At 46.3% G+C, this 13,308-nt stretch overlaps 1 protein-coding gene across 1 annotated transcript; it reads left to right on the plus strand.

Moving 5' to 3' along the window:
• Positions 1-1,318: 1,318 nt before the first annotated feature.
• On the plus strand, positions 1,319-12,965 carry ZNF425 (zinc finger protein 425). The gene is given in 5 exon segments (XM_032642185.1): positions 1,319-1,349; positions 5,131-5,257; positions 8,449-8,559; positions 10,791-11,697; positions 11,699-12,965. Coding segments are annotated over 5 exon segments (2,148 nt in total). The 5' UTR covers positions 1,319-1,331; the 3' UTR covers positions 12,684-12,965.
• Positions 12,966-13,308: the final 343 nt, after the last annotated feature.

The following is a 13,308-nucleotide window of genomic DNA, read 5'->3' on the forward strand; positions in this document are numbered from 1 at the left end:
CATGCCTATTTGTGATTTCTTTCCTTCTGTGTAAGAGACATCCAGAGACTGGGCAGCCATTTACACACCAAGTGTGTAATAGGTAGGGGTGTCCTTCAGGTGCTCACCTTTCTGGTCTCCTGGGAATATCATTTGAATGTCCCAGTAAAAGACATTGTAAGCCCAGAAACTTAATTAGGCTGAAAACTGTAATCATTTGAGGAAAATCCATACCCCCAACTTTGAGGCCCCAGCAGCAGCTTTAGGAGAAATAATCACTGGCTACCACAACAACAGTGACATGCTCATTGGCAGCAGCAGAGGGACAACAGTGGAGACACTACAAGAGTCACTAAGGAAGTTTGTGAGCCCTCCAGACACACATAAAGAGGAAGGGGTTCCAGTGGCTTTGAAGTCTCAGGAACACTACTAGTTAAGGGAATAAAGCAAATTTCACTGTGATAGAGCAAAAGCTGTCCAAGTAGTACAGATGGATATTAGAATAATAAGAACTACTTTAGATCCATATCTAACACCATAAACTGGATAGTTTTACATAGTTAAATGGTTTATCAAAAAAAATAAATTTGTATTTACTACTCACTGTGTATACAGAGAAATTCTAAATACTTAAGTATCAGATTGCATCAAAGACAAAAATAAGTGAATTTGAAAATATACATTTGAAAAATCTTATAAGCCAAGCTACTGAATAAGAAATGTATGAGAAACATCACTGGATTATGTGATGTGACTGTGATGTGATATGGAATTTATATCAATATGTAAGAGCATTTTCTAGGATCAAATAGGGAATGAAGACAGCGTTACAAAGGAGGAAAAACAAATTAATGCATAGAAAAGCCTAAAGCCTCATGGAACTAAATACCCCCCCACACAAATTAATAGAAGTGAAACATGGGACCTCTCTGCATTATTTCTTATAACTGCATATAAAACTACAATTATTTCAATAAATTTTTCAATTTAAAAAAGTCTATAGCGTCAATAGTAATTAAAGAAAGGTATATCAGAACAAAGTTAAAATAAGACTATTTGACGTGAAGAGATATTTCACCGAAGAGGGTCTGTGGGTGAGAATTAGGCACATGAAAATGTGCTCGAGGTCCACTCCTGCGGGCGGCTCCCGCGGCCGGCGTTCGCGCCTCCTAGCCGCAGGGGGCGCTGTGGGGGCGGAGCGGCCGCCTGTCCCAGCGTGCACCGCGCCAGGGCCGGGCCGGCTGGTCTGGGCGGAGCGCGGGACCGCCGTAGGGGAGGTGCCGCGGCGTCGCCTGGATTACCGGGTGGCTGGGGGTGGGGGGGGCCGGGGTCGGGCGGGACCGCGAGGGGACATGGCCGAGCCGGCTCCGGTAAGAGGGGCCGTGGACGATGCGGGCCCCGTCGCGATCTGGAATGGGCTCCCGGTTCAGAGAGTGAGGCGGTGGGAGCCCCGGCCGGGGATTGTCTGTAAGCAGGACTGCGCTCCGACCCCGGGCCGGAGAAGGCGCGGTCTAGGTGCTCGAGTTGTTGTGAGGTTGATCTGGGAGAAAGGGGTCCCGTGGAGAAACCCAGGGTCTCGCTTGTGGTCCGTTCAGTTCCCCTGCTGTTCCCGTCCTGTGCTGGGGTCTCTGAACGTCCCGGTTTTTCTTGGGCTCACGTGCCGAGCTCTGCTGACATGGAGTTTCAGAGAAGCACATCTTCATCAGCAAATGAAGCACATCTTCCAGCAAAAGTTGGAAGAAGACTGGAGACAGCTCCCTCTAGGAAAAGACGGAAAACTTAACCAGTTTGGGTGGTTATCCTAATTCAGATTTACCACGAATACTCTAGTGATTTAATGGAAAATTTGAACACTGGTTTTAGAGTTTGAAAGACATATTCCAAGCCTAATCCAGGAAACTCTACATTCAATTAAGTATAACTTGCCTAAGTATGCAAGTTCTCCTTGTATCTCCACTGAGATTTCCTATCTAATCTCACTAATGTAGTGCATTTTCTTTCCTTCTGCTTCTCACCCCTCTCCCGCAGCATTCCTTGGCAGGTACCAATTCTGTTCAGATTTCTTCAGGCCGCCTCTCTTCAACGTCCTGGAATATCTCTCTCTGTTCTGTGAAACTTGGTGGTTTGTAATAGTTCTTCTTTGACTATAAGTTTGAGTCCACAGAGAAAGCTCAAGTGATGTCAGCTTCTTGGCTGTTGTGTTATTGGGGGTAGGCAGGGAGAAATCAGCATTTTTCTGGTTGATTTTCCTTTTCACTGGAGCAGTTCAGTGCTAATTGTGAGAATGCTCACAGAAAAGTCTTTTGTAGGTGGAAAGCATGTGGGTGAGTTGCAAGTAAACAGTAGAGGAATTTCTTTGAAAGTCCCACCTTAAATGCAACACCAAGTTTTAACTGGTTTGTTATACTAGCTGATACTTCAGCTTTGGGCGCCTGTAATAGTTTTGATGATGGAATTTTATCTCTGCAACTTTTCTCTTCAGAAAGTGTCAAGTGGGCCTGGTTGTGGAGTTTCCTAGATTCCTTTATTGGGAGAGTTTACTTTGTAGCATTTGGGACCAACATTTTTCATATACTTGCGAAGAGGCCGAGCTGTCTTGTGAGTTGCCCAGCACTTGCCTTGGTAGGCTCTCATCTACATTTGTAGCACAGAATTTGAAAGGAGTGAAATGGAATCTTCACAAGCTAAATTATATATCTTCTCTTCCTTCCCTATTGTCACAGTGCATCTGCCCTTCGAACCTCCAGGAAGAGCGGTCCTGGTTAGTCAGTCCATACCAGAGGTTGTAGATTAAACGTCCATGAACAAATTGTGGCTCGCAGCTCTGTGTTTGTTTGTTTTTAACTATTTCTTGTTAAAATTGTGAATTTTAGTTGCCAAAATGTAAAAATCAGGAGAGTTCACATAAAACTGTCACATCCAGGGACTTCCCTGGTGGCAGTGGTTAAGACTCCACACTCCCAATGCAGGGGGCCCGGGTTCGATCCCTGGTCAGGGAACTAGATCCCACATGCATGCCGCAACTAAGAGTTTGCATGCCACAACGAAGGAGCCCACGTGCCGCAACTAAGGAGCCCTCAAGCCACAATGAAGGAGACTTCGCCGCATCTAAAGGAGCTTGTTTGCCACAACAAAGATGCAGCACAACCAAAATAAATAAATAAATATACATATATATATATATACACATATATATGGACTGTCACATCCAAATGTAAAATGTTAAGGTCTAAGATGACATTGGAGAAAACCTTTGGGACCTAGGGCTTGGTGAAAAGTTCATAGATGTGGCACCAAAAGCACAATCTATAAAAGAAAAAAATGATGAGTTGGATGTCATCAAGATTAAAAACTTTTGCTCTGGGAAAAATTCTGTTAAGAGGGTGAAAAGACAAGCTATGGATGGAGGAGGGCATATCTGCAAACCACATATCTGACAAAGGACTTATATCTAGAATATATAAAGAACTCTCAAAATTCAACAACAAAAAAAACAGTCCAATTAGAAAATGGGCAAAAGACATGAAGAGACAGTTCATCAAAGAGGTTATGTTGATGAGAAATAAGCACATGAAAATATGCTCATCATCATTATTCATTATAGAAGTGCAAACTCGGATCCCAATGACATCACTGCACAACTATTAGAATGATGAAAATAAAAAATAGCAACATTGGGAACTCCCTGGTGGTCCAGTGGCTAAGACTCCACCCTTTCAAGGCAGGGGGTGTGGGTTCGATCCCTGGTCAGGGAACTAAGACCCCACATGCTGCGCAGTGCAGCCAAAACAAAAAAAGCAAAAAGCAACGTTACCAAATGCTGGTGAGGATGCTGAGAAATGATCTCCATGCATTGCTGGTAGGAATGTGAAAGGGTTCAGCCACTCCGGAAAATAGTTTCTTAGAAAACAACGTATACTTCCCATATGACCCTGCAGTTGTAGACCTTGGCATTTATCCCAGAAAAATGAAATGTATCCCCACCAAAAACTTGTACATGATAATTTATAGCAGATTTTTGGTAATAGCCCCAAACTAGAAACAACTACATTGTCCCTCAATAGGTAAGTGGTTAACCAAACTGTGGTATACCCATGCCATTGACTACTGCTCAGCAACAGAAAGAAATGAAATATTGATAAACAATAAACACAACTTGGATGGATCTCAAAAGCATTATGATGGCTGAAAAAGGTCAATTTCAAAAAGTTGCATACTATGACTTTTTTTTTTTTTGGCCACGTTACATGGCATGCAGTATCCCAGTTCCCTGACCAGGAATCGAACCCGTGCCCCCTGCGGTGGATGCACGGAGTCCTAACCACTGGACTGCCAGTGAATTCTCTGACTTCATTTTTGTAACAGTCTTGAAATGACAAAGTTACAGAGACGGATAATAGATTAGTGGGTGTGATTAGGAAGGGGTAGCCCAAAGGAGATCTCTGGTCATGGAATAGTTTTGTTCATGATTGCAGGGTGGTTATATGAGTCAGCACGTGATGAAATCACGTAGAAATATACACACACTACCAATGTCAGTTTCATGGTTTTGACAGTGTAATAATGTACTGTGTGACCATTGGGGTAAACTGAAGGGTACAGGGAACCCTTCTGTACTACCTTTGAATGTATAATCGTTTCAAAATTAAAAAGTTTCTTTAAAAATTGACATATCTGGGGCTTCCCTGCTGGCGCAGTGGTTGGGAGTCCGCCTGCCGATGCAGGGGACGCGGGTTCGTGCCCCAGTCCGGGAAGATCCCACATGCCGCGGAGCAGCTGGGCCTGTGAGCCACGGCCGCTGAGCCTGCACGTCCGGAGCCTGTGCTCCGCAACGGGAGAGGCCACAACAGTGAGAGGCCCGCGTACCGCATTGACATATCTGGCGACACTGGCCCAGTCTTACATTGCAGTAATTGTTTGCTGCTATGTGAAGTATCCTCCTTTAGACGGTACCTGTGCTCAAAGGCCTGCTATTCATCCATTCACTTTACTTAGTTCCAGTAGACCTCTGTGACCCCTTTATTATGTTCATGGCACCATCCAGAGATAACTACTTTAATACCGTTCCTTCCTGTCTCTTAAAGACATGGATGTTGAAAAACACAGTAGCCTTGAAATGAAAATATATGTATGTACTGTTTATGATTTCAGTTTCCCGTGGCATTTGATGATGTGGCCTTATACTTTCTGGAGCAAGAGTGGGAAATCCTGGAGAAGTGGCAGAAGGACATGTATCAGCAGGAAATGAAGACCAATTATGAGAGCCTTGATTCCCTGGGTAAGATGGGTTTCTAAGGAATCGCTTTTTGGGACCCAACCTGATACTAGTAGGCTTTCTTCCCTTTATTGGCTGTTGGCTGGTTGAATATGATACTGTGCCCAATCCACATTCAGAATGTCTCTTTAACTTCCTGTAATGGCCTGGGAATTTTGTCCCTTTTTATCCGGTGATATCTGTGCCCCTCAGCCTTGTTAACACTTTGCATTCTCTATCTCCCACTCCAACCCTCCCCCTTTTCTCCCACAGTTAGAATTACAAAATAATCTAATTGCCACTCTCTTTTTTAAGTGTTTTGTTTTATTCCTTTAACTGATACTTTAGTGCCTGCTTATGTTGCCTGAATGAGATGCATCCTTATAAGAACTAAGGCGCTCATGAAGGGGCCATAGTTATTATATTAGAAGAAGCTGAGGACCCAACACATTGCAGAACGTGGATACGACAGGGATGAATGTTTCCCTGGTAAAGGGAGAGAGAAGAGAGCAGGGGGATGGGATACTTAGATATCTCCAGGGAAGTACTCAGGAAGTGGATTGGAAGAGAAATTTGGGGAGATTGTACCTCACTGCTTACTCATCTTGCTCTAACTCAGTCTTGTGTCATAAAGAATAGTTCTCCTCTTATCAATTTAATAGGTGATCTCAGTATACCTGAAGAATTCTTTCTCTATTTGGGGGTTTATAATTTATTCTGTCTGAGATATGAATGACAAGAGGGAGTCAACCATGTGAAATCATGGGGAAGAAAATTCTGAGCAGAGAAAGAACTAGTGCAAAGGCCCACAGGTTGGAGTGAATGAGCTCAGTACACGGTGGGAACCACAGTGAGGCTATTGTGACATATGCAAAGAGGGTTAGCACAAGAGTGATGGGAGAAGAGGACAGAAAGGGCAGCTATGCCGGATTGTGAAGGGCCTCCAGGCTGAGGCGCAGGGTTGGATTTTATTCTAAAGATAAAGGGAAGATGATAGGGGGATTTTTTTTTTCGGCCGCACCACACAGCTTGCGGGCTTTTAGTTCCCTCACCAGGGATTGAACCTGCGCTCTCGGCAGTGAAAGCACAGAGTCCTAACCACTGGGCCACCAGGGAATTCCCATAGGGGGATTTAAATAGAGAAGTAATATGATATCTTTTTTTTTTAATGATTACTTGGGTTGCTATGTGGAAAATAAATTGCAGTGCGTAGAAATAAAGGAGAGAGACCAACCAGGAGCCTTGGCAGTACTGGTGAATCTTTGTGGCAGCTGAACCAGGTATGTAGTAATGAAGACAGAGAGCAGGAGGCAGTCTCCAGATATGTTTTGGAGGTAGCATCCCAGATTTTGCCAGTGGCTTGCAGTGGAGTCCTGTGACAGAAGAACCAACTTCTAGATTTTTGGCTTGAGTATCTTGATGGCAGTGTTTTTTTGTTTTGTTTTATTTTAAAGAGCAATGCCTTTTTTTAAAAATTTATTTTATTTAATTTATTTATTTTTGGCTGCGTTGGGTCTTTGTTGCTGCACACAGGCTTTCTCTAGTTGCGGCGAGTGGGGGCTACTCTTCGTTGTGGTGCGCAGGCTTCTCATTGCAGTGGCTTCTCTTGTTGCAGAGCATGGTCTCTAGAGCGCAGGCTCGGTAGTTGTGGCGCACAGGCTCAGTTGCTCCGCAGCATGTGGGATCTTCCCGGACCAGGGCTTGAACCCATGTCCCTGGCATTAGTAAGCTGATTCCCAACCACTGCGCCACCGGCATTAGCAAGCTGATTCCCAACCACTGCGCCACCGGGGAAGCCCCGATGGCAGTGGTTTTATTCACTGACATGAGGAAGGCTTGGGAGAGAGCAGGTTTTGGCCACATTAAGTTTGAGATGCTTATTAAACATTTATATGGAAATATAAAGTAGATAATTGAGTATGCGAGACTGGAATTCCAGTGAAATCAGGACTGGATTCACACATTTGGGGTCATTGTATAAATGACATTTAAACCACAGGGCCAGTTGGGATAATCTAGGGAGAATTTGTCAAAAGGACAGGACACCCTCAGCTGTCCCCGGGATACCCCAACAGTTAGGGTCAAGCTAAGGAGACTGAGGCCAGTAGGGTAGGAGAAACTACAGCCCTGTGCTGATCCAGTGTTGAGTTTTGAGTTATCACAATCCTTGGGCTTGGAGAATCCAGTCTGATTTTCCCAAATTTCAAAAAGCAAACAGTATTATTTGCAAATGATTTTCTTTACAGGATGTCCAGATCCTAACTCCAGAGATTAGGATTTAGCAGGTCCAGGCTCAGGCCCAGGCATCTACGTTTTTAACAAGTACTTCAGGTGCTGCTAATGCTGGTGGTAACTAGGTCACTTCGAGAAACACTGATCCAAGGGCTGAGCCGTAGGTGACACCACTGCAGGGTATCTGATGCATCTTTAAAATCCCTCCACTACTTTGTAAGAACGCTTCCTCCCTTCAGGCTGATGTCATTAGACACATGACTCTCCACTTCTTCATAATCACTGTCATTTAACAGCCTCCTGGTTCCTTCATTACGTTGATCACGAAGGAATGTGGGCAGGACTTCCCTGGTGGCACAGTGGTAAAGAATCCTCCTTCCAATGCAGGGGGCCGGGGTTCGATCCCTGGTCAGGGAACTAGATCCCACATGCATGCTGCAATTAAGAGTTCGAATGCCACAACTAAGGAACTGGCAAGCCACAACTAAGGAGTCCACAAGCTGCGACTAAGGAGTCCGCCTGCTGCAACTAAGACGTGGCACAACCAAATAAATAAATAAATAAAATATTAGAAAGAATGTGGGCACCTCAGTAATTGGTTCCTTAGATGTGCAGAGTCTAATCAGAAAAGTTTAGTCAGCTGGGTTCCCTCATTGACCCACCCCCACCCCCGCCGTCCCCGACTGCTTTTTATTCTACTCACATTGTTCTCATAATGATCCCTTTTGAATACTTTCTGCCTGGATCCTCATCATCCCCAACCTCTCTGTTTCCTTTAATTTTGTGAAATATTGTCGGGAACATTTAACAGTTATTCATGTAATCAAGAGTTTCCATTTTTTTTAACCTAACATTGATCTCATGTCTCCAGGAATCAAGGTCAACCATGAAACTAAAGTTAAAATTAAAAATTAAAAACTAAAATTGTTTTTAGTCAAGTACTCAGGAAACCCAGACTGAGTCTGTGTGGACTCTCTCTGCAGGCTGTATTTCTTCAAAGCCAGATTTGATCACCTGGCTGGAACAAGGAAGAATGCTGTTAATCAGAGACCAAGGACACTTAGAGAAAACACAAATGACACTTAGCCTTTCTGGTGAGTAGATGGGCCTGACTCATTTATTCTCCTAGCCTTGTTTGCTAATCTTTCTGCAGAGTCAGCAGGACGTAGTGAATAAGAAATATTATTTTGATGGAGAATGTTATTTTTTTTCACTCAAGTTGGTAGCAAATATAAGAATGTCTTACTTTTATAAAGAAGGAAGTTGTATATATTTCATTAAAAAAAAAAAAAACAAACAGAAAATGGAACTGCCTTTAAGAGAACAGTAAAGGATCCATCTGTCCAGTCCTGAGGAGAAATCATCTTCCCCATCACATCATCATGTCCATTTGTGTACAGAGAAATGAGAAGCCTTCCAATTTTGTACAGTATATTTTTTTATTGTACAGATTTTTAGAACTTGGGATTTTTTTATCCCTTTTGAAGGACTACTTTTTAATTCCTTGTATCATAAGGAAAACATTTTAAATATATTAATACTTTAAGTATTTAAGAGAATGTGCCATTTTTTAGAGTATGTTGATGCTTTACTAAATGGAGATCTACTAAGTCTCTGGGTATCAAGGACTCTCCTGAAAAAGAGGGAATTTAAACCCAGGGAGTGTGTGACTAGCTCCATCGGAGGATAAAAGAATTCCCAGGGGCTTCATTTCACTGCTACCATCTATTCATTCATCTAATCAGTATTGTCCCTACCATGTTCATAGGACTATGTCACATATTATTTAGGCCAGGGGTTGGGAGATATATATATATATGTATGTATGTATTTTCCCACTCTAAGAGTTTATTGTCTGTCTTACTGACCTACTGACATGGAAGTTAGGTTAGTCACTTATATTGAACTATTAGATTAGTCAACTATAAGACTGTATACACTTATAAATAGTAAGTGGCAATGATAATAAAGCGCTATAGGGATTTAGAGGAGAAAGCAGAGGAGAGACAGCAATATCCCAGGAGGACTTCTAAAGGAATTAGGATTTAAATAGCATAGAATGGGCATATTTAGTAAGGCAAAGAAGATTCAACAGGGGTCATACATGATCTGAGGCTTAGAGGTGGGAACAAGCCTGTTATATTTAGAAAATGGAAGGCACTGAGTATAGCTGAATGTCATTTGTGGGACATAGTGGAAGATGGGGGGGTGGCAGTGGTGGCACATAATTGGTATCAGAGACCAAAAATGCCATGGTGGGAGTTTAATTTCATCCTTTAGAAAGGGCCTGGAAAGGTTTTTGAGTACCAAAGAATGAACGACGTTGGTAGCTGTCCCTAAAAACAAATGTTTCCTTTGTACCAGGTGGTACTCACCCAGTAACACAACTACTCCCCTGCCTGGGATAAACAGTAAGTGGTGAGAAATAGGATTCAAGGAGACAGGCAAGTATGCTTCTCTCATGGTCCAGGCAAAAGCTGTGGGTGCTAACTTAGTATATGACGTCATCTAGTTGGAAACATCTGTGTTGTTGAGATGACCTCAGAGCAGAATCAGAGTCCTGCTCTGGGGCAAGCCTGATGGGTGAGGTTTGCTCCCAGGTTAAGAGATTTAAAAAAGGAGAGCTATGTGACCCACTGCAATATGATGAGGGAGAAAAAGATGTTCTGGAATATAGCAGCTCAGGTGATGGTCAGGAATTGTCCTCTCCAGGTGTGGTGGGTGAGAATAAGGTGGCAGCTCAGCTCCCTCTGTACCCTGTCATCATGGCTTTTACTTTGGGAACAGCAGTGACTTTCTTACAATTCGGAGTTCCTTGGGAAAGGGAATTATTTCCACAGTGTTCTTTGTGAATTCAGTAAATTGCCATTTGACATTCCTAAGAAAGATACTTCCTATAAGCATTTCTTCAGAAAACTTTTCCTGAAATCTGTGGTGGAAGGGTGCAAGAATATGACCCGAAGCCTTCCTACTTAAATATTGTGCTATTTATTTCACAGATTTAAAGAAATATTATCATGAAATGGTCAGATTCTCATAGTAACTCATTTTTATTTTCTTCCAAGTTCTGCTTAGCCTCTGAGGGTCCTCATAGGCTCACAAAATGTATTTGCCTGCCATTTTTTTCACGCTAAGCCTTTTGTTAACAAATGATGAAAGGATCTGCACATCGAAGTTAAACTTCAATATAATTCACCTGTGGCAGGCAGCTTCACAAAGTCATGAGGACAACGGGAGTCCCTTTCCCACGTTGTCAGTGATGTGAAGACAGTCCTTGACCCCGCAGACCCATCACTGATGAGGGTGGGCCTTTTTGTCTCTCCAGGTGACCAGGGAACTCTCGGGGCAAAAGAGGAGGAATGCCATTTAAATGGTCTCCAAGAGCAGGGCTTCTGTGCTCCCTTATCCAAGGAGGAAAGAAAGATTTTATCAGATCAAAGAGCCGCCTTACGACACCCAAGTCTCCAAGAAACAGAGATTCTAAATAATAAAAGCCTCGACATCACAGCATCTAATCAGGACAAGAATGATCCACGGCATAAGCCAATGGGAACCCCAGATCACCTGGAAATTCCACCAGGTCTGAGACTTTATTCCTGCTTTGTCTGTAGGAAGGTCTTCCAGATAAAGAGAGACTTTGTGAAGCACAAAAGGAACCACCGCGAGAACCAGTACTGTCAATACCCGAAGCACAAAAGCAAGTCCAGGGGGAAGGCGGAGCTTAGGTGGCTCCGGGCGGTCCCGTGTAAGCAGCCTTTCCGGCGCGGCGCGTGCGAGCAGAGCAGCTGTCTCAGGTGCAGCCTGGCCCTGCACCAGGTGGCTCTCCCGGGCCCGTGGCCCTTCCAGTGCCCCGAGTGTGGCAGGGCCTTCCGGTCCAAAGCCGCCCTGAACAAGCATGTGTGTTCGCCCAGAGGGGAGAGGCCGTTTTCCTGCCGGGAGTGTGGCCAGGGGTTCACCCAGCAGGACGAGCCGACCGAGCACCTGCGGGTGCACAGCGGGAGGACACCCTTCCAGGGTCCGCAGGGCGGCAGAGGCCCCTCGCGGGAGGCGGCCGCGAGGGCCCACAGGCGGGCACACCGCGGGGAGAAGCCATTCTCCTGTGACGACTGTGACCGGAAGTTCACCCACCGGAGCAAGCTCTCCGAACACGTCCGAGTTCTCACGGGGGAGAAGCCCTTCCGCTGTCCGCAGTGCCAGAGAAGCTTCCGCCTCAAGAGCAGCCTGCGGGCCCATCTGTCTGCACAGCGGGAGGAAGCCCTTCCGGTGCCCAGAGTGCGGCCGCAGCTTCTGCTGGAGGAACGCCATGAAGGCGCACCAGCGTTTGCACAGCCAGGAGAAGCCCTTCTCCTGCGGGCAGTGCGGCCGGGGGTTCACCCGGCCCTCGAAGCTCGCGCGCCACCGCCGCGTCCACGCCAGGCAGACGGCGTTCCCCTGCGAGCGGTGCGGGAGGACCTTCCCGCGGCGCTCGGGGCTCACGCGGCACCTCCAGGTCCACACTGAGGAGAAGCCCTTCTCCTGCGCCCAGTGCGGCCGGGGATTCCACCGCCGCGCGCACCTCGCCGAGCATCGGCGACTCCACGGCGGGGCCGAGCTCTTCCGGTGCCCCGAGTGCAGCCGGAGCTTCTCCTGGAAGGCCTCCCTGAATCTGCACCGGCGGCAGCACGCGGGCGAGCGGCCCTTCCCGTGCGGCGAGTGCGGCAAGGCCTACGCTCAGCCGTCCCAGCTCGCCGAGCACGCGAGGGTCCACAGCGGGGAGAAGCCCTTCCGGTGCCCTGAGTGCGACAGGGGCTTCCGGATCAGAGGGAACCTGAAGAGCCACCTGCTCCAGCACAGCGGCCAGAAGCCCTTCTCCTGTGCGACGTGTGGCCGAAGCTTCGCTCAGCGGTACAGGCTCACGGAGCACGTACGCGTCCACAGCGGCGAGAAGCCCTTCCGGTGTGCCGAGTGCGGCAAAAGCTACTGCCTCCGGGGAAGCTTGAAGGCGCACCTGCACACGCACAGCGGCGAGAAGCCCTTCGGGTGTCCCGAGTGCGGCAAGAGCTTCCTCCAGAAGAGAAGTCTGGAGACCCATCTGCACCGTCACCGCGGGGAGAGGCCTTTTTCTTGTGCTGAGTGTGGAAAGGGCTTCACCTATCTGGGGGCACTCAACACCCACATTGCCATGCACGCCAGGGAGCAGCCCTTCAGTCTCGAGGTCACTCCACTCAGAAAGCAGTGACAGCTCTGCAGTGGGGCCGTTGGCTCTGTTGGCGCTGGCTGAGGCAGGACGAAAAATTCAGCCAACATGCTTCAGCCACACTGGCCAGCATGGAGCAGGCGGCCGTGAGGGCTCCTTGACGAAGGTTCCAGATAATCCAGGCACAGAGTCTAGAGACTGGAGGAAAGCAAGCTTTTTGTGGAAGGCGCTGGTCATCCTGATGTGAGAGTCAGGTTAGAGCTCCTCCTTTAGCCTTTTCCCCCTCTTTTTTGTAATAAAGTTTCATGTGACAAAAGTTCCTTACATTATGGGTGTTTTAGTCTGCTAGGGCTGCCATAGGAAAATTCCACAGAGTGGGTGGCTTGAACCACAGAAATTTATTTTCTTACAGTTCTAGAGACTGGAAGTCCAAGATCAGGGTGCCAGCAAGGTTGGTGTCTGGTGAGGGCCTCTTTTCCTGGCTTGCAGATGTCACTTTCCCCCTGTGTCCTCACGTGGCTTTTTTCTGGATAGGGGTGGGGCATCTCTGGTAGTTCTTCCTTTAATACGGACACCAGTCCTATTGGATTAGTACCCCAACCCTGTGACCTCATTTAACCGTAATGAATTAATTTTGGAGAACCTGCTGGTATAGCCCTGGGCCTGA

The sequence above is a fragment of the Phocoena sinus genome, chromosome 9, assembly GCF_008692025.1.
Source record: "Phocoena sinus isolate mPhoSin1 chromosome 9, mPhoSin1.pri, whole genome shotgun sequence".
Taxonomy (NCBI): domain Eukaryota; kingdom Metazoa; phylum Chordata; class Mammalia; order Artiodactyla; family Phocoenidae; genus Phocoena; species Phocoena sinus.